Here is a 22450-nt window from a genome sequence, read left to right as displayed (position 1 = left end):
ATTGTTCATCACATTAAGGCAGAGTTATATTTTAAATCTGAAATTTGAGTGTGCTAATTTAGGCTATGCTGGTATTTAATTAATTTTTGAATGATAATAATGACATCATTCTGTAATTAATATTTAATAGTAATCCCACTACTTACAAGTATTTTGTTACAAAAGCAGATGCAAAAAAATAATAAATAAATATAGAATAAATGACGTATATCAAATATGACAAAACAAGGAAATGAGAATTTCAACCCTTGAGAAATAAGATGTTAAAAATGGTTTTCATTGTCTTTCCATTAATACATACAAATTCAATTTTATTTGAGAACACCATCTGCAAATTGTTTTATTTCTTTTCCTACTCTTATTATTTTTATAATTCAACCTGCCGAGCGCAACTTAATTAACTACATTATAATCGGTCTTGAAAATCTCAAGCAAGATGCATCACAGCACATCTATGTAACAAACTCTAAAAATCAGTCTTCAACTAAAATTTGTCATCTTTGCAAATCTGAGATTGTTGATGCCTTACACAGGTGTACCTAATCAAGTGTCCATGCTTTCACGAACACACCCTTGGTCAGACACAACACTCACCAGGTGAAAGATGATGGTGTCATCGCGACTTGTTATCTCCACTGTGATGGCCGACTTGTTGTGCGCGATGGTGCCGATATCCTTCCACCTGTTGCACACACACAATATTTTTTTACCGCCCACACACACTACTCCAATGTGATGATGTCGCAACGGGTCCAGGATGTAAAAACTCACCTGTGGAGCATGATAGATCTGCCGTTTCTGTGCTTGACGAACACACCGATGAAAGACATGCCGATGAAAATGTCGTTAGTGTAGTTGTCCTGCACGTAAATGCGAAATGTCAGAAGAGAACGCTTTTCAAGTGAGGGACATTTTGGGGGGGGGTCAGACTGTATACCTTAGCGGCGAAACTCTCCTGGCCAAAGCCGTCCAGTTTCTCGATCTCCTTGATGTACAACAGCTCTGCTTCGGCCGCCTGCATTCGACTGCAAGTGTAACACAAGACAGTAAAAATCGTAAAGTTCTCAAATGGTGATAAACAATTTAACGCTTTCTCTCTACAGTTGAGTCCTACAGAGTTCTCAGTCTTTGCACATGTATAATATATTGAGAAATAAATATTTGAATTCACTTTTTAAAAAAACACACATTTTGTGATATACTGTATGTAAGTGTTTTTAGTACTATGTTCTAAGTAATGAGAACAGTATTCTGTTTCGTTTGCAGCACGAGGTGGGCATTGGTGGAAACACTCAAAAGTGGTTCCCATCCTATTTGGCAGGCAGGTCCATTTCTGTTCGCCTTGGTTGCTCTGAGTCTCCATATACCCAAATGTCATATGGCGTCCCACAGGGTTCAATTTTGGGGCCCCTGCTGTTTGGGTCATTGCTACCCCTGGGTTCTATCTGAAGAAAGCATGCTAGTTTCTTTCACTGCTATGGGGATGACTGTCGGATCTGTCCCGATAAGCAAAAAAGACACTTTGTCCTCAACAAGTTCCAGTGACCTTTGTACATCGCACCCTGTTGCCTTGGGCCCCCTGGTGTCTTTTCTAAAGCCACCAGTCTTCAAATTTGGATTTTAAATTGGACCAGAAAATTGAGCCTTTTAGTCCATCTTTAAAATTCAGCTTAAAACACGTTTTTATTCTTTGACTTTTGACTCAGCATATGACTGTGTTGTTTTGGTGTTTTACTGGGTTTACTCTTTTTATGTTAGTCATTCATTGTTTTAGCCGTCTTTGTTTTTGTCTGGTATACAGTCTATGTACAGCACTTTGTAGGCAGCTGTGGTTGTTTTTAAATTACTCTATAAATAAAGTTGAATTGAGAAACTGAATGAAAATGCTTGTACCAGTGGCTCTTGTGCTCTTCTGCAACCTTCTGTGTCCACTCCTCCAGCACCTCGTCTCCATTAGGCCAGTTCTAGACGTTTGAAGAGAGTTGAAAATGATGATGGGAAGGGCACACAAGGGCACAAAAAAAGTTTTAAGGCTACTCACCACTGGAAAGAGGACGTACTCCCGAAGGAAGTCCTGAGACATGAACTGAGTGAAGTCCCCGAAGTCGGCTGGAAAGACAACAACATTGCTTTTGTTCAAACTTTCCTAGAAAAAAAAATTTTCACAATTTTTCTTTATTGTTTCTCTAACTGGCCAAAATGGTGACACTTTTGTACTTCTGGATTATTACAGAATATTTGTGCATGCCTATTACAGACGAAAATATTACTAAATAAAATGATTGCATTTTTTGATTAGTAAATGTTTCAAAAACAAATTAATAAGTGTTTTGAAAAAAAATTGTATCGGACTTTTTTTTTTTAAAAGGTGATTTAATATATTTGAAAAAAAATTTTTTTTAAAGGGGGAAGCCAATGCCACTTTTTTTTTTTGCAAGTATATGTTCATTGCAGCCGGACTATTTTAAACACGCATTGTGATGAATACTGCATATGTGGATTATGATTTAAGCCTGAAAATCATAAGGAGGCAAGATGAAACAGTTCTATGCTTAATTGATAAAACACAATAGCATCACGGTAGCTCGGAGCGCGGGCTCTATTAACGACCAATCATGGCTCAGCTTCAGAAAACCAGGTGTTCTAGTAGGCTTTCTTAACTCTTTTTTTTTGGAGGGTGGGAGCGGGGGTCGAGCTGAAGTGCCCCTAAAGATGATGTGTCACTTTCATCTTTTGTGAATGGGCCAGCGTTGCATTTGCATCTAACTCATTTTACGCAATTATGACTTTTCCCACCCTCCCTTTCCGCTTGTAACTACTAAATGTGACAACACAGCAATAGTACTCCCACTTCAGACACCTCCCGTCTACAGTGCATCCTAAGCAGTGTTTGTAGTAAGCGAATCCTCGCCTCCCCGTCTGATAACTGTCTTCCTGCCGCAGGCCAAGACTAACCTTGGAGCTGTTGATAAGCAAACTGTCTGTTTACATTCCCTGCGGAGATAGAGACATCAGTTCGGAGTGTGCGTGTGTGTGTGTGCGTGTGCGCACGTGTGTGTAAAAAGTGATACCATAGGAACTTAAGTCGACTGGGCTCTCCTCGCGGAATGTAGCCATATTAGGTAGCAAAGTCAAGATGACCTGAGAAAATGTGCGCGAGGTTGCGCTCTCGTGTGCTGTCTGTCTTCTCGGCAAGATGGTTCGCATGAGTTTGTTCTTGTGCGTTTGCGGGGTGTGAACGTGTCAGCCGTCGGCGAGTCTTACCTTGCACTGCTAGGCCAGCTAGTCTGATGCCCTGCTCCACCGTGCAGTGGAGGCGTCCGTCTAACAATTCCTTCTTCACCTGGAGGTAATACTGATACCTGAAAAAAAAGGGCACGATCGATAAATATTTTGTTATAGATGAGAGGTTAGAGATAGGGCTGAACACTCGTATGCACAAATACTGTCAATTTCATATTGTTTCACAAATGGATACTATTGGGCTGTACCCACAACCTTTTCTTTATTCTGCAGGAGCCGTGCAGCATGACATCAACTCAAAATTGAGTTTTTTGATATTTTTTTGGGTGGGGGGGACAATTATGAGTGAAAATAGTTAGGTTGCATACATTTGAGTATGCCTGTTTTGTTAAAAATGGATCGCTGTAACGCTTCAGCGCAAAAAGGAACAGGTCAGCTACGAAGGTAAAGTGTGTGTGGATTTATTTTTGACAAATAAAATAAAAGTGATAAACGCTCTGTGTATTTTGGGCAAGCAAATGTTGGATTCAATTCCAACTCCAACTTCCAAATCAAATTACATCTCTAATTAGCTTATTTGGAGGCGTTAAAGGCGCAACTGGCCTCACAGTCGAGGTGTCAAATACTGTAGCGGAATGCTGACTTTATATTACCGCATCTTGATCGATACAGTACTCAATTAGTGACTGTAATTTATTTACACTCCACATCAGCCACTTTTGGCCAGGTTGCTTACTGGTTGACGGGTTTGAGACTTCTTGTTCCTCTGGTGCCAAAAGATAACTACTCTTGGAGAGGCTAAATGCAGTAGCAACGCAGATTGAAATATGATATGGTAATGCTCATCTTTTTTAAATGTTATTGTGGTTTACCGATAAAGCGTAAAACTGTTTCATCTTTGCGGCATGACCGATTTCTTTTAATTGTATCAAGTTCAAAGAATAACATTTAAAGCCGGTGCGGAATTGTTCCACGGGTGTCTGACTGAAGCACGTCTACAAAAATAAACCAGAAAAAAAAAAACTTCGCTTGAAAGAACTTCTTTAAGCTTTCAACGTTTCGTTAATTTCCAAAACCACTTCTGTGAAAACATGTTGGCAAAGAAGAAAGTAACGTGACGATAGATGAAAAAAGACGCTGCTTGAAAGACTTGCAACACAAAGAACGCATCAAGGTGTGTGTGTGTGTATGGCAACATCACAGAGGTCTTTTACAGAATTCTAGTGAGGAATGAGTGAATCACCCGAGTGACTCATTTTGGACTCGAGATTTATGACAAAGCTTTTCTGCTTAGTTTGACGGCCAGAGATGTGATGCGAAGACGGATGATTGCGAAGTAGTGAAACATAAGAAGAATTTGTTGTGCCAGTGTTGGGAGAAAAAAAAGGGATGCCTTGCGGGTTGGGGCTGCGGTGGTTTGGCTTGGCACTAGGCTGATATAATATAACACTGCTGAGATTGTTGAGGCCACCGGAGCTTTCGCACAATGCGGTTCGAGTCCCAAAAGCCACTAAGACTAACATTTCTCAGCTCCCTTTTTGTCCACTTTTAGCCCCTGGTCCAGGCGAGTGTTTGTCTTTGAAAGAATGGCCACACAAGGAGGAAAGGCGAGTGAAACCGTTGGGCTCGGCCACATTGAAAAACTTGCACGCCGTTTCCTGTTTGTTGCCATGGCGATGCAGGCTTGAGTCTTTCCAGTGTGGGCTGCAAGGCAAACTTTTCCCGACGCCAGAGAACACTAGAGGTAATCTCCGACAAACATGCATTTACAGGTTTCCTTATGGCTATTAAATTAGACTTTGATTTTTTTTTTTAAAAAGAAGGAAAAAAAACCCACGTCATCAGAAATGACATAATTCTGCCAAAACCTGCATCTCCACTGTCGAGGAAGTGACTCATCACTGTCAGATTTCTTTCAAAGCAGAGTTCTCTATATGGACTAATCTTATAAACCAACAAAAACAAGACTTAGAAAGTCTTTTGATAGCAAAAGAATTTGTTTACAGATATACAAGTATGAAATGCGTCATGAGTGATGCTGATTCACCGCATGGCTCAAGTTGAACGTCAGCGGCATCTACGCACGCTCGCGTCAAACACTTGCCGTTACCTCGCCCGACACGTACGCTCTTCATACCAATACAACACGATAAATATTTAGATAGCGCTTTCACAACAGCTGCAGCTATAACAAAGCAAACGCTTTACAGAAAAGTTTACATAAAATAACACATAACATACGAAACGGATAGCCATGCAATCTTAACCACTTTTCCTGCATACGCTTTGTTGTTTGAAGCAGTTCGACACGAAAGAGAAGCGAGTGAAAGTGTCCTTTCACCAGTGGATCAGAGACGCCATGCTCAAAATGTGCACGCGTCTGCTACTAGCTAAGTTTGAAAGTAAACAAGAAGCTGTCGCGTTCACTAATGAAAAAAAAGAGATCGGTTCATTTTTCCTCTCCCATGTAAATCCGCTTCAAATCCAAGCGGCGACTCAGTTCCAAATACGCATCCGCGCCAACGCGCAACTCTCATCCTCCTCGGCTTCACAAGTCATCCATCCAGCCGCACCAACGCAGACTGTCTAACAGCGCTGACATCTCCGCTGAACAAAATGGGGCTGTGAAAAACGCTGCCCATTACAAACGCAAAAGACACAAGCGGCGACAGTCAAACAGCACCGACATTCCTCCCAATCGAAATCAGTTTTGGCCACCAAGCAAAGCTTCTTCGATGAACGTCGTAGCCAAAACGCTGAAAAGAAGTCCACATTGGGTCTACATGACGCACAACAAACACCATACGACAAAACAAAAGACAAAAACAACAAAAAGCAAAGCTCTTGAAGATCTCTTGCCGACGGCTGCCAACTACGGCGCCATCTTGGAATTCACACATGGTACCACACATAAATACTCTGCTCAAGTGTCAGGGTGAATAAACTTTGCAACATTTTGGTATTTATCTGTTTCAGAATCAGCGCCACAAGCTATTACAAACCCTAACGCCGCCATCTATAGGAAACTGTCAGTCATTCTGGTAGCGCGTGAGTTGAAGTTCAAAACAATAAGGCACAAAGGAGCCCAAAAACAGTCAGGAACGCATACTCAAACAGTTTCATTTTCAAAGTCTTGCTCAAGGACAACATGTTTTGACTCCTCCTAAATCGCTGTCTTCAGAAATGCCAAACTTTAGCAATTTCGGGATTCGCCATTACTTTACGAAGCAATAAGACACCAAGAAATGACATGAGATGTTGGCGAACCGCTCTCCCTAAAGGTTCACTTTCAAAGACGACCCACTTTTGCGCCTTCATGTTTAAACCTTCCTGCAATCTTATTATTTTTTTTCCATTTTCATCTCCACCTCACATTCTCACCCCGTCTCCCCCACTTCTTTCCTTTTTTTAGCTCCTCTCGGCGCATACTACCAGGCCTATAATCTGACCCCGCACTCCTCCTCCCTCACCCTGTTATTACACCCATTGGCTAGGATGCCATTCCGTTCCCGTGGCAACCCTCTAATTAGCCAGGCCGCACCACCGCCGCTGCAGTGAGAAGGGGGGAAGAGTGGGCGGAGCTCATTGCGGTCAGGAGAGGAGGAGCCAAGCGGTAGCAAAACCATCAAGCTATTGTGGACCTTGTTTATACCAAGGCTTGGTGTTTTCGCTCGGCGCATTGGGGTCTGCAGAGCGGTCGCTGGGAGGGTTTCCGTGCAACGGCCTGCCGGCTGCGGTGAGGCGGACAGGAAGCTGTTGAAATGACTATGAAAGCGTAACATTGAAGGCGCCATAAAAAGAGGTCCCAGGGGAGACTCGACTACACAGCAGAGTCACAAAAACATCTAATCTTATCGCGGCACTGGGTCCGAAAACCTTGCTGGCTTCTGACCCTGAAACCAAAGCAGGCATGTCGACTTGTGACCTTTGCACACGGGAAGCGTATGGAGGCAGGTTGGGAACTGTTAAAACAACAATGACATTTCACTCTCTGTTAGCGTACTTTAATTCAATAGCCCCCCCAAAACCTTTTTTGGTTGGTGTTTGGGTTTTTTTTTTTCGTGCAAACATGCATTTGCACTGCTCAATTATTACTAAGATCCGACAAATATACATTTTTTGAGGATTATGTTGATTTCAGTATTTGTAGAAAATTGTAAAAATCTGAAGACTGATTATTTGGGCGGCACGGTGGTGGACTGGTTAGCAAATCCACTTCACAACGCAGAGGTGCATGGTTCGATTTCTGCTCCGGCCTTCCTGTGTGGAGTTTTGCATGTTCTTTTCGTGCCTGCGTGGGTTTTCTCCGGGTACTCCGGTTTCCTTCCACATTCCAAAGACATGACCGGCAGGTTAATGGAACACTCTAAAGTGACCCTAGATGTGAGTGTGAGCGCGGATGGATGTCTCATCTGTGTGTGCCCTGCGATTAGCTGGCAACCGGTTCAGGGTGTCCCCCGCCTACGACCCATGACAGCTGGGATAGGCTCCTGCACCCCCCCCCCATGACCCTTGTGAGGATAAAGCAGATCAGAAAATGGATGGATGGATGGATTTACCTCCCCACCCTGATGACGCTTATGACATCGGTCGAGTTAGTGCTGGCAAAATTACTGGACTGACTTTTATGAGATTTCTCCCGGCACACACCTGGCACATGAGAATGACATCATCACCTGGGAAACACGCATAGAAAAGTGAAGCCAACTTTCCACCTGCGTGGGCACTTGCGACTTCGACCGTGGCAGAATCCTCCTTTGGCATGGCAGCCCACACGGTCTTACAATGAGCCCTTTTTCTAGCCCCCGAGTGTGCTCAAACCCTCACACAAGAAGCCGCCAGATGTCCGAAGGGGTCCTTTTTGTGCGATGAGCCCACAAACATATGTGCGTGCATGTGCCAACTAACCCTTGCAGCTTGACCCCCACCGCCCCCTGAGGCCCCCCCCCCTTGGCCCATTCATGAGGGCAGACGTGTGGGAGGACACGAGGATCTGCATTTGAAATGTGTTGAATCAGCAAGGGCACAAAAAAGTACAGCTGTGTGTGTGTGTGTGTGTGTCCGTGAAATTCTGTGAGCTAGGATTTCAAGGGCGTTGCATGCTGTTAGCCTTGAGGGCTTTTGAGGCCAGACGGTCAACAAAGCGCTGCTTCGATTCCGCACTTTGTCCCTCTGGACCACTTTTGATGCGACATCAGGGTTCCATGCACCGTGCAGTACATGCAAGTCAGTGGCAGATAGGGTTCCGTCGTGTCGGGCAGGGGCGGGAAAACGTTTGTGTTCCAGGGAAACGTTTCATTTTGAAAGTCGACAGATGGGACAAGTAGTTCGCTGCCTTTCACTCCGCTCGCAAAGGCCGCAGGCGTGTCTGCTGAATGCGCTGAGCCCACGTTTGACTGTCAATCAAACACATCTGGTGTGACGTTTTGATATGTTTGAGCTGTGAAAATATTCCTGCTTTACTCATTCAGTACCAGCCAATTCTGGGCCAAGTCTGAAAAGACGTCTTTGGCAGTGAATGAGTTAAAGACTTGGCTGGTTGGAATATATCCCACTCTTTTATACCGCAACAACAAGGCACTCTAAAGCAGACACACCAGTTATACACCACCACCACAGTGCAGTCGCCGTGCTGTCGCCAATTTTTATTTCGAAATTAAAGAAATAATGAAAGAAAGATTCTACCTTTCTTTCTGTGATGTGCGAGGTCTCACAACTCACAACAAGGCACTCTAAAAGTGTACCATAATCGCAATCGGGGCCGATAATTGCTGATGCAAAAGAAGGCGCTTAGGTTTTTTTTTAAATAGTAATGTGAAGGGCTGTTTAGGCCACACCCCAAAAAATCTTGAAAACATGAAATGTTGGGAAATAGTAAACGCTATTCAGTACAAGCGAGTACTACATAGTTCACGGTCTTTGCACAGGTTTTCAACATTATGTTGTTTTTAGAGACCAATCGCTGATGTCACATTCCACGGCCCGTCACAGTCAATTTGAATTTAAATTGTTTTCATGGATCCTATCTTAATTGAATTACTGCTCTCACTCCCTAAAAATTGGAAGATCCCATGTACTTATTGTCGCGACGGGAAAAAAAGACATGCTGGGGGGGTTTTCACAGCTGCACAGAGCAAAAGGAGACACAGATGAATGAACGGACGGACGCTGGGAAGAGAGGGAAGAACGGGCGTCGGGTTACACATCAGTCTGACCCTCCGCTTCAAAGTAGTGATTCAACACGGATCGCTTTCATGCTGAAATCTCCCCTTGTGGCAACATCTCGCTCTCCCCGGGTGGGGGTTCACTGCATCCTCACAGGACGCGGCACAACATGGTGGAGAAGGCCACATGACGTGAGATCATCTTGAATATGACGCAAGGAACTCATTTACAACGTGCTGTAAACTGAGAGAGTGTTGACATGCTTTTACGGTAGGAGCTGCTGTTTTGCTTTGCAACGGGTTTCAAATGGGCTCAACGCTTCAACGAACGATAGCGTCCTTAAACTCAGATCATTTCCGCTACGAGCTATTTTCCTACAGCGAAAAGGCCCGCATTTATTTTGAGAAATACCCTTGCCGAAATAATTATAGTTCACACCTGTAGGGGGAGCCACAGAGCAAAAACAGTAACAACTGTTTCTTACTGTTTCTTGAAGCTTTGCGTAAAGATTTTTTACACTCACGGGTTTTGCCAGCAGGAAATCAAGAAAACAATATACCCAAAGGCCGTGTTACTCACTCTGTGTTTACAAGAAAAAAACATCAACATTGTTTTCTATGTGGTGAGCCGAAGCATAATTATACTTGAGTTCAAGCCCAAAACACGGGAAGGTTATAACCACATACATAACGAGGGATGAACCAAAAGACAAAACAATTACATTCTCGGTCCGCCACTCGAACTCTCCTTCTCCGACATGATGAATTCACCTCCGCGTGAACCCGATTCCAATGAAAGGCGCATTTAAACTGAAGTCGTCACTCCCACAATCACTTAATTTATTCACCGACGGCCCCTTTCAGGGAAATTCTCCAAACTGATTTCAAACAAAAAATTTGGTCTGCATTCGCTTTGTGTTTATTTCCAAAAGGAACATCACCAACTAGTGGCCTGGCATGCGCATTACAAGGTTGTTTTTGGGAGGTCTGGAAAGACGTTCTCCCGTTTTTTTGCCAGCTTGTTAGCAAATAAATGGACACGTCACGCAAACAGTCGGGCTGTGAGGATTGTTTACAAGCTTGAAGTGGGCAAGGGTGTTAAAAAGCAGGGTGCGACTTTCCCAAAGCCTCGGGTGGCGCTTCGGGGGCCCACAATACGGCGCATTGTGACTAAGTCCTCTGACAGCGCTTCTGCAGCTGGCTTCTCGGAGGATTCTTGCAAGGCGTGTGAGATGAAGCCAGCGTGTGTGCATGTATGTGTGTGTCTGTTGTATCAACCAGACATCGGCCCCCTTCTCCTGGCACCCCCCCCCACCCCCTCTCTCCGCACTTCTGCTTGGAGGAATGTGTGGTCCGCCTCCTACGCTGGGCGGCTGTGCCAACATTCCTGACTCACACAAGAAGGAGAAAAAAGGAGGGAAGGAATGAAAGAGAACCAAATACGGGACTCGAATGAAAATGTGCTGGCGACACGACATGTGCAGTGCGGGCGTGCTAAAAGGAAGCGAACGGGAGGAAAGAGAGGACTATTGTTGCCTACATTTCTCTTCAGTCCCCTTCATAATTCGCCCATAGACACACACACACACACACACACACACACACACACCATAAAGCCCGCAGGGGATTCCTGGAATACCAGCCCTTTAGCGGAGCAGATCCTGGCCTCTGTAGAATAAACCTGCACTCTCTCTAACAAAGTCAGGCTGGTCAGTCTCATGACCAAATGGCTCCATTTTGACTCAACACAACACAGCGTGCCTTTTTCAAGGTGAAAATGTCACTCCTTTTATACTTTCATGTGCAGATTGTGTGAAGGACACAAAAGACACTTTAGGTACCAAACACGGTATTGGTGGGGAAAGTGTTCAAATATCAGGCAACGTTATAACCATCACTTTGTAAAAAAAATATATTTAAAAAAAAATCTAAAGAATGGCAAGAAATAATCCACAGAGTCAAGAACAAGTTCAGTGCACACCAGGGAACACGTGCAATGTACCACCTATCATATAATGAATACATAAATATCCTCACACACAAAAGGACACCCAAGCACACGCGCTACCACATCTTCAATCCAAGTGCAACGTCAAAAGCCCTGACCCGCCGTCGACCCTTTTTGCACATCCAGGCAGACAGAAGCCACAAATTCAGCAGCTGTGTGTTAGCGCTGCTTCTGCGATTTCCAGCCGTCCGCATTGCTGACCTCCGGACGGCCCCCCTCGCATCTGCTACACGCGCAAACCAAAACGTTTGCACGCAAGCACACTGCGCGTTGAGAGCGGATCCAAACGCGGGTGTGCCGTATTCTTGGATGAGCGCGACGACGCCGGTGTTTTGGACACTTGGGAGTAGCAAGAAACAAATGTCGAGAAATAATCCACAGCTGCTGTTTTTTTTACCTGGTGGCTTCCTGCTCCAAGCGGGATACGCTGGGCACGTAGAACATGACCCCGAAGAAAAGCAGCGGCTCATTGCCAAACTTGTCCAGTTGCTTCTTGAGGGGCTTCTCCAACTCCACCCAACGTTGCGCCGGAGCCTGGGTCTTCCCTTGGAACCACAGGCCGAAGTAGGGAGTCTAAAGCCAGGTGGCGAGGATAAGGCGAGACAGACATCAGAAGAAATGTTGACTTGGGAACTGAGAATAGACCGATCTGATCGTGAATTTGACGTCAGTGTTTCTAGGCTCTCGATATGTTTTTACATTCGCTACATTACAAAAACAGGACCAAAAATATGAACGTTAACCACGCTGTTTTTCCATTCAGAAAACAAACATGTAGTAAGTGTCATACTTTTTAAAGATTTGAACCCTTCCGTGCACCGACAATGAAAACCTGGAACCTGATGGCATGATATACTGTCCACTGTCATGACCGCTGTCCCTGAAAGGGTTACACATTATATTACACAATAACTCAACGGAAAACAATATTTTCCATTGAAACTAAATGTTGAATATGGGAAAGACTCGTTTTATTACACATAAATAAATAACACAAATTTCATCCATCCAACCATTTTCTGACCCGCTTGGTCTTCACAAGGGTTGCAGGGGCTACTGGAGCCTACCCCTGCCATCTTTGGGCAGTAGGTGGGGGACACCCTGAACCGTTTGCCAACCAATCACAGGGCACACAGAGATGAACAACCATCCACGCTCACACCCACACCTAGGGACAATTTAGAGTGTTCAATCAGACTGCCATGCATGTTTTGGGAATGTGGGAGGAAACCGGAGTACCCGGAGAAAACCCACGCAGGCCCAGAGAACACTAGTTTTATTATAGAAAAAAATACAGTGTGTGTGTGTGTATATGTTAGAGCTGTCAAACGATTAAAATATTTAACGATTAAAATATTTAATCTAATTAAAAATGCAAGTGTCATAATTAACTCAAATTAACTGAAAATTAATTGTGATTACTCATGCATTTCTTTTATCATTTCAGAATTTCCTTTGATATATTTTTAATCCTATTTTTGGACTAATTTGATTACATTTGATTTAAGCAAACAAACAATCATATCATAAATAGCACGCCAGACTTTTTTCCCCTCTAGGACAGCTGTGCGCCGTGTTAGGTCATAATAACCCCGCAGTGTGACTTCACCGTCCTTTTGACGTGAATAAGCATGCAGGACATTGATTTAGTGCGCGAGCGTGTGTATGTGTCAACACCTCAGAAAGGCGGTTCCACACACCTGCTTTGTTTGCATGCGCTGTTCCACGCTCGTAAAATGTGATCAAAAAGCTGCCACGGCTGCAAGAATGCAGGTTGGCATAACAAATTAAAAAATAAAAATAAAAAATCAACTTCAAGTGCACCCGAGCCTGGTAAACAAAGATTAACGGGGACAAGGCCAAGGCACAAATAAAAGAATACTTTTTTTTAACAATACAATACATCCTTATTTATATAGTGCAGTTGGAACCAAGCGCTTTACGGAACAGTTAACATAAAATAACAAAATAATCGTAACAACCGTTCCTGTTATACGCCTGATTGCTTGACGCAGATAGAGATGAAAGAGGAGAGAAGGCCTCACCTCACGTAGCTCCAGGCGCTGCGCCACGGCTTCCAGACATTCCTGCCCCGTGCTCTCCACCGACAGAGTACATTCGATCACGTTGTTGTCCAGCAGCCGAATGCGCGTCACAAAATAGTTCTTGCTCAGGACGTTGTAGCGCCGCGTGCGCCGCAGCTTCAGCCGGAAGGGCATGGCAAGTTCAAAAGTCACCGTGAGGATGGAGGGAGAGGGAAACGGAGAAAGGAGAGAGAGAAGAGAAAGAGAGGAAGAGGGGGCAGGGTTCGGCCGCCTTTAGGAGTTGGCCGTGGCCCCCCTCACTCTTGGGCGACGCCAGCCGCACCACCGTGTGGATAGATGCTCTCTGGCTAGATGCTGGCCCATTCCCAATGGATGTAGACAGGTTCTAGGGACAGAAATAAAAGCATGTGTCACCAAATACTGAATTAAAAAATATGGAGACAATTACAGGCGACGCGGTGGGCAACTGATTCGCACGTTCGCCTCACAGTGCAGAGGTGCAGGGTTTGATTCCGGCTCCAGCCTTCCTGTGTGAATTTTGTATGTTCTCCTCATGCCTGCGTGAGGAGAACATACAAACATACATACGGTTTTCTCCGGGTACTCCGGTTTCCTCACACGTTCCCAAAACATGCATGGCAGGTGAATGGAACACTCCGAGCCGTGATTGTAAGCGTGAATGGCTGTTCGACTATTTGTACGCTGCAATTGGCTGGCAACTGGTTCAGGGTGTCCTCCGACTACTGTCTGAAGAGAGCTCGGATAGGCTCCAGTTCGCTCACGACCCTTGCTAGGGTAAGCGGATTCAAAAATGGATGAATGAATGGATGGAGAGAATTACAGTGAACCGGTTTCTCATGGGAGGTCGATTCCAGATTGCGAGGATGCTGCCTGACAACAACGCGACATAAAATTAGCCGTTACTCGTCCTCATTTTGCAGCAGCGGGAGATTCTTGAGTATCGGTCGATCCAATGAGTTGTGCCAAGGATCCACACCGTGTACTGAAATATGCTTAATATATTTTTCAGTTCAATCAGATTCCAACCATGTGTTGCCATGAGAATCTAATCTGCCCATCGCCTTCAGAATCAAGTGTGCTGGCCCATCGCACTTCAACGATATTCGCAACGGTTCACTCAGCGGCCCAGTTTGATGCAACAGTTGAGGCCCAGTGACGGACGGGCAACATTTGGGAGACAAGCAGGCGAGATGTGAGGCTATGCGCCAGTGGACATCAAACGGCCCAGGGCAGGCATCCATCTGAAGGCGGCAGCTGGGCTTTGAGGAGCTAATGGAGCTTCTTAAGTCTGCTATCTGCCTGTGTGGGAGGCCTTGCTTCCTCTCCCACCCCTCGCCAACCCCTATTCCTTGTTTTCTGGCCAACACAGTGTGCCAGACATTGTAGTGTACAGTGCAGTCGTTTGGAACGGCACACAGATGCGGTGTTCTCTCTCTCACACACACACACACTACAACCACAAGAGAAGAAATCAGATTATGTAAACAACTGTTAGCTACGGTAATACCATGCACGTGCACACAACTGCAGTGGTTTCGAGGTTTGATGTATTTGTAAGACATTTTCTATGTATCTGTGGGTGGTGAAGTACAACCGCACGTTTCTTAAGAGAATTTGGTACGATTTTGTAGGTGAGGGCTTGGGGGGTGCAGTATATTCAGGGGAAAAAAAGTACAAGAATATGAAGATGTAGTCGTCATGGCAACGACTGTGTAAACTAAGTTAGCCGCCGTCACTAGCATGCGGTCGTGATAAAGCAGCGGCGAAAGGCGTAATAATGGACCAGGATTCGACTTTTGTCCACAACGTGAGGTGGGATTCTAGTGAAGCCATTTTCAACTAAAAAGGACAACTTTTCCAAAGTTGCAGGTGGAAGTTTCAAATGCAACCGGAACTTGTTCACTGCCGTCAACACAAAGTGCATTCGGAAATTCACTCTGATGCCCTAACACGACTCTACGAGTGTTTTTGTGCGGAGAGGCAAAGCGCGCTCCTCTCCCATTAATTTCCAAACACAGCCTAATTCACAAACAGCAGCTCATGCTTGAAATGCTTCCAATTTGTCTAAACACTTGATGCGCTCCTTTTTTGAGACATAAACTAATAATCTAACGGCAGATTTGAGCAACAATCTGAGTTTTCGAATGGTGGGAGAGAACCATTGCGCAACCACAAATAAAGTATGGGGGATTTTGAGGGCCAATCCCGGCCAGCTCTCCTGTTCTTGGTTTTGGTTTTTGTAAAATAAATTTCTTAGCAAAAATGTGACTTATACTCCGGAGCTACTTATACAGGATATGTATTTTTCTTAGTCATGATGCATTTTTTTCACTGGTGCGACTTATATTCCGGAATTTATAGTCCGAAAAATACAGTAACTGTAGATTTAAAATATCAACATTTTTAATTTTATTATTTTGAATAAATCAACACACGAATGTGGTAAATGAGTTTAAAAAAAAACAACTACCGGTATATACAAGCTAATTTTTGTCTCAAAAAGGCTAGATGAATGTCATAAATATTCCAGGAGTTGATGACGTTTGTGGTCAGACAGATGAAAGACCAGGCGATTTGTACTAACACCTCTAAAATAGCACATTATACACTTAAAGGAAGAATATAAATGACGGAAAGTTGAAGAACGAGCGTAACAAGAATGCTCCAGTGAACACAGAGGAGCCAGAGAACAAATGGAGTGGATGTGTTGCTTCTTGTCCTGGGATCTGGCAACGTACTGATGACAGTCAGCTTGGACACTGGCCCAGATTCCTCTCTCCTCCGACTCGGAAAACACAGCACACCTGACCCAAGTGTGAAGCGCACGGAAGAAGAAGGACAATGAAAAAGAGGCTCTTAATAACAATGTTTATTGAGCTTCAAAAAAAAAATGGCAATGCTGCTAAAAGCCATCTCGCATGCCTTTGCATTCTTGAATCAGTCGAAGAACCGTAAAGCCACCACAGAATTCCTGATGTGTTTTTTTTTTAATTGGCGAACCTCCCAAAACCAAACAAGGAGTGAATAACAATGGCCTGTTTACCAATCCTAAATTACAGAACCCCCTCTGACCTGCGAGGACACAAGCAAAGTGTGGCGACGCCAGCAAAAGCGTCGCATACTTTCACCGTGTAGCAAACAAACACGGACATGCAGTAACAAGGGCGTACCGCAAAAACACACACGGGATCAACAACACACCCGGTGCGAGGTTAGCCAAGGGACCAGACGGCACTTTAGCGCAGCTCCAAAGCCAGTAATCAGTGTCACGCCGCGGAGAATGCGGCAGAGTCAAGCCAGACAGACAAACAGAAAGACAATAGGTTAGCAAGCTTTTTTTTTTTTTAAATCACGGTCCAGTGTTTATTTAAAGGCGCGTACGTTTAAGAATTTGCACGTTGTAATTTTGCGGCGTGAAGAGGAGTTGTTTTGCTTTTCCGCCGCAGCAAGTTTTGGCTAAATTTAGAAGAAAACATTCCTTTTTGTTGTGTTGTTGATTTTTCTTTTTTTTGTGTTGTTGTTTCTTTGTGATTGATGGAGCTAAAACGTTGCCGTTTTCCTCGTTTTACATCAATAAATATTTGAATAAATAAAAATGAGAATCAATTTATCCTTTAATTGCGTGAATGCTTTATCGCTTATTGAAATGATTTGAATTCCTCAACGTTTTACACTTTTGCACTGCCTGTTCTTTGGACCATATTGGGAAAAATAGTGAGAACGTAGCTTGCCAGGAAAAAGAGTAATGCCATCATGCTAGCTAAACAGCTGGCTTAGGGTTATTTGAGTCACTTGAAAAATAATTTCTCCTACAAAAACATCATCTTGAAATGCCTTTTTAATTTGTTTTTTCCCCCAAAGAATTCTTGAGCAAAACAGCTAACTTGATCATCTAAAAAGCTAATTAACTAGCAAAACATCATCTTGAAATGCCTTTTTAATTTGTTTTTCCAAAGAATTCCTAAGCAAAATAGCTCACTTGAAAATATAAAAATCTAATTAACTAGCAAAACGTCATCTTGAAAGGCCTTTTTAATGTGTTTTTTTTCAAAGAATTCTTTAGCAAAATAACTAACTTGAAAATCTAAAAATCTAATTAACTAGCAAAACATCATTTTGAAATGCCTTTTTATTTTTTTTTCCAAAGAATTCTTAAGCAAAATAGCGAACGTGAAAATCTAAAAAGCTAATTAACGAGAAAATTCTGTAATGCCAAAATGAAAAAAAAATTAAGCTGTAGTCATTAAAAAGTAACGCTACCATGCTAGGTAACTAGCGTGATACTTAACTTGAGCCCAGGTCAACTTGTGAACTAATTTGAAAGAATTATTTTTTAAATTACATTTTCCAAAAGAACATCCATGAAGTCAACAAATGCCAAAGTTCACTGAGTGACATTGAGAAGAAGGCTTTTGGCAACCTGCTGCATATAAAATAAAGTGGGAGCAGAAAAGTAAAAGAAATGATGCCGGCACCATGTTAACTGCATGTTTGACAGCCATGTTATGCAACGTAAAAACAGCTGCCAAAAGGTTAGAAATGGAGCCCGAATACAGCCACTCCTTACAGTATGTGGTGTGATGTTTCGCCGAGTCATGAATGAACCAGACCAAAACATTACATTACACATGCAAAATTTGGCTTTGGTTGGTCAATATAGGTAATCATGACGAACAGTATGCATCCATGGACATGTCTGCACTTGGGACACAGTTCTCCCACTCGGGCGAGTCGTTTTAGTCCCATTTAGGGCCGCACAAAAGGCGGGAACAACAACAAAAGAGCACTTTGTTGCGCACCGCTGCGATGTTAGTCGAGGACACAAGTGTAGCATGTATAACTCAATCAATCTGATCTGTGTGTCTCGTCTGGGACTCAAATACCAACGATGACCAGCAGCCCAGCCCCCACACCCCCCCCCAGCCCTGCCCACCCTCCCTTTCTGTTACACATGAGCGCTGTAGCACAACAAATGGGTTAAGTGCTTTGCCGCCTGACTCCTCTCCCGCATACCCGCTGGCTTCTTACAAGTCGACGCCAGTCCTGATATCTTAATCCGTAATATCATTAAACGCCTTAACCTCTCGCCCCAAGTTGGCTGGCAAAGGGCCCCAACACACCCGTAACCCTAATGAGAATAAGCTGTTTAGATAATGGATGAATAGGATTGTTTTTTTAAACGCCACCATTTTCAACCAAGCTATATATTCACAAATAATGCTGTCATACACTGTGAAACACCGTAGACAGGTTAACATTAATTAGCACTGACATTGCGATAATTATTAAACATATCATTTTTGTTCACTTTAATGGTGAAACGAAAATGTTCATGCAGTTTCTGTCCGTCATCCCCAAGCGGTCCTTTGCCAAAACTCACACAGAGTCATTCAAAATACGGATTGTACGCTCTCAGTCGTTGACGCCCACGTCACTCACCAGGCCAAGCACGCCTTTAAAGTTATACGTACTCAAAGTCATAGTTTATATAGTAGTCGGTGAGAATGGTGACCCCAAGTGGACAAAAATAATTCCTGCATCGCATATGTACACTTGAACAATCGACGGAAGAGTCGATAGAATACTCAATTCTGAAATTATTCCAAAGAAGAATATGCAAATTCGAACTCCAGCTATACTGTAATAACACAAGCCAGTACACAGACATGACAGAGAGTGGGCAGAGTGAAACATTTGGTGGGAAACTGAGGAGGTGCGACATTTCTTATCATGTTGTTCCAGTCGTTCCAAAGAAGAACGGAAAGCAGGGAAAAGTCAACAGCGACGAACACAGGACACCATCCCCCGGCACCGCGTCTCATCGTCACTCCAAACCACGGCGCTGTTCACTTTTTCCATGACATTCCCACCAACCCAAAGCCGTCGTCCCCCACTACTCCGCCTGGGAACCACATCTCACTTACCAGCAAAAGTAGAACCTTACAACACAGGCACCTGGTTTGCATTAACACATCACTTCTGTTTACATCTACTCGGCTACCACTGAAGCTTGTTTGGTAGCTAAAGCTTAATTTCTAAGTTCAAAACGCTGTTGCGTCCCTGCATACCAAACGCGATTATCTTTTTGCACCCTTTAACATTGTTGTGTCAAAATCAATCGTCACAAAAATAATGGATACTGTCTTACAAAACCAGTTCAAGATACTGTATGCATGTGAGGTGCAGGTATAATTTGACCACATGGGGTCACCATCCTTACACTCTAAAACTGTAGTACCTGTGACTTGAAATGCGTGTGGGAGTCAGCGAATGAGAGTGTATTATTGGATTTTGTAAGTTCAGGTGGATCCACATATTTGTTTTGGTGGCGTGCAGGTGCGCTACGATCACAAGGGGGCGGGGCCGGCAGTGATTGACATGCCACCATTTTGCACCTGGGAAGTAGCATACATAAAAACGGGACAGGTCTGAACACGCTTTGTATTGTCGCCTGTCAGGGTGCCACCACACAACCAGGCAATGTTCATCTGCGATATTTGTCTTTTTAAAATATTTTTACCAACTTAACCCAAAAAACGCAGACCACCAATGCATCGACTCTGCGCCCACCCCGCTGCCGTGTCTCCACGCTAAATTGGCACTGCCAAGGGATTGGAATTTTTCAAAGCTTTAAAATTCTCTGGAAAACTTTTGCATATTCCCCCAAAACCACTGGCCCTAGCACCATGTAATTTACACAGCATACTGTTGGACTTAATACGCAGTCAGATGTCAATGTTTTGTGTGTGTGTCTGTGTGCATGTATTGAGGGCCCACGCCCCCTGCGGCTATATTTGCCTCTAGATATTTGTGTGCGTGCATGCACGTGTTTTTTTTTTTTTTTTACAGGTTATTGGTGCATGTCCAAACACATCTTTCACATGCATACGCATACAAACATGTCAAGAGTTATGCAACATGCAAACACACAAATAAGCATCATCAGTTAAATCCCAGTGTGTAAATGATACACTCTGGGATAGTACCGGATTCCACGGGTGATTGTTAAATGTTGCAAAACAAAAACAACAAAGAAATTTGGACCAAATGAAAAATTTTCAACTGATTTGACTGTGATGGTCCGGGTGATAGACTGCTCCTTTTAATTGTCATTTATGACTATTACCGTGAGGTACTAGGTGACAGATTGCACACTTGGCAGTGTCATTTTTTACTGCATTCGCTGTGAAGCTTCAGGTGATAAGATGATGTCATTTTTTTTTGGTAACGTGAAATTAAAGGTCCAGGTAATAGACTGTTCCCCTGACAATGTCATTTTTGACTATCAAATTAGATCAATTTAAGCGTGAAGCTCAAAGCAATAATGTGCTCTCTTAAATATGACAATGTTTAACTGATTTTGGCTGTTGCTTAAAACCTTAGAAGAGTTTTTTTCTGGTTTAACTTTTAAGCTCCAGGTGATAGACTACCCATTGTCTGTGATTTTTGACTGACCTATGCATGAAGGTGAGAGTCTTCTCCCTTGGCTCTGCCTTTGACTGTTTTCTACAGCTCCAGGTTATGAACTGCGTAATTTCTACTGATTGATCCACCAATTAAGCTTCAGGTAATAGACTGGCCAGGACGATCTTTTTTTGTTTTTTGTTTTTTTTTTTGGGGGGGGGGCTATCGGCTGACTTAACCATGGAACTTGACGTTTTTTCTCCAATTTGATGGTGATGGCCCAAGGTATAGCCTGCTCCCCAAAGAGTGACATTTTTGACTGACTTTTGGCTATCATCTTAGACAGTTTTAACCGTGATGCTCCAGGTAGTACACTGCTCCATTGGCTGTGATTTATTTTTGAACGATTTCAGTGAAGCTCCATGTGATAGGCTGCTCCACTGCCTGTGTACATTTTAAGATTTACCCTGAAGCTTCAGGTGATAGACTGCTCCTTCGAGTGTCATTTTAGAGGAATTATTTAACAATGTATACGCGGCCTTGTCTCTGGGTTTTTCATGACTATTCGAAGCCCCCGCGGTCATTTAGTTTGAGTAAAAATGTTCCTTTTTGTTCAATTAAAATGCCCTTGAATATAACGTGTTTTGGAAGGGGTGGGAAGCAAGGCGTGACAATGTTTGGGATGCCTGGTCTCCGTTCCTTACGTGGCCCAGTCATTTGGCCTATGTTTTGGGGAGGGAGGGGTCTTCCCAACCCGACACTCATCAAAAAGTAGCACAAACAAACATTTAGAATTAGTCAAACTCACCCCGCTACATGCCGATGCGTCCCGGGGAGGGTTCCCTCGGTCTCGTTCTTTTCCTCACAGCAAAAACATAATCCCCATCCAGTATGGATTAAATTTCCACGTGAAACTCTGGATTTAGCGACGGACTCTCGGAGGAGGGTAAATCTCAACTCGAGTCGATTGTTCCAGTAAAAAAAATGAGAAAAAAAGTTTTCAGCGCGCCCAATTCGGTTTTTAATGTCACCATAAAGGATGAAAAGCGCTTCCACGACTGGGCTAACTTGGCCGTGGCGGACGGCGTTTCAGCGACGTGGTGTTGTGGTCTCGCTGCGACGCGTTTGCTAGGCTATGCGGGCCAACCGAAGGAGACCCTGCTAGACCCGCGGGGGCGTTCTGGACACAGGGAGGGGGGGAATGAGAGAGAGAGAGAGACAGACAGACAGAGAGAGAGAGGTTGTCTGGATGCGTTCACAAACACCACGTAATGTCGGTAGCCTGGCAATTCTTCCAAAGTGGAAACCTTGCAATATACTGTACGTACACAACTTTTTGTCTCGCAAACACGCACACAAACATATAAATTATGTTAAGATGTCAAAACAAATCCTATGTAATGCCTTTTTTAGTAAATAGACAAATTACCCCTAAAAATTCAAATAAATACACAGCGTTTCTATATTGCAACTTTCTTCTGATGGAAAATGCTCCAATGGCAGCCCCATCAAATCACCTTGACCTGGTGATTGGGAGACATGAGGAAGTGACGACAGGCGAAAAG

General features: G+C 43.8%; 1 protein-coding gene across 1 annotated transcript in view; it reads right to left on the bottom strand.

Moving 5' to 3' along the window:
- The window catches only part of LOC127591817 (tyrosine-protein phosphatase non-receptor type 14-like), a 34690-nt gene extending 12623 nt beyond the window's left edge, over window positions 1-22067 (bottom strand). Inside the window, exons 1-9 of the mRNA XM_052052034.1 lie at window positions 21694-22067; window positions 13461-13845; window positions 11813-11988; window positions 3265-3362; window positions 2042-2109; window positions 1894-1964; window positions 938-1025; window positions 772-860; window positions 595-682 (exon numbers count right to left, since the gene is read on the bottom strand). Of these exons, the coding sequence (XP_051907994.1) occupies window positions 595-682; window positions 772-860; window positions 938-1025; window positions 1894-1964; window positions 2042-2109; window positions 3265-3362; window positions 11813-11988; window positions 13461-13634 (852 nt within the window). The 5' untranslated portion in view covers window positions 13635-13845; window positions 21694-22067. The remainder of the gene's footprint in view (window positions 1-594; window positions 683-771; window positions 861-937; window positions 1026-1893; window positions 1965-2041; window positions 2110-3264; window positions 3363-11812; window positions 11989-13460; window positions 13846-21693) is intronic.
- Between the last annotated feature and the right edge of the window lie 383 nt (window positions 22068-22450).

Source organism: Hippocampus zosterae, chromosome 19, assembly GCF_025434085.1.
Source record: "Hippocampus zosterae strain Florida chromosome 19, ASM2543408v3, whole genome shotgun sequence".
In the NCBI taxonomy this organism is placed as follows: domain Eukaryota; kingdom Metazoa; phylum Chordata; class Actinopteri; order Syngnathiformes; family Syngnathidae; genus Hippocampus; species Hippocampus zosterae.
The sequence above is the reverse complement of the archived record's forward strand: the minus strand, read 5'-3'. Positions and strand labels throughout refer to the sequence as shown.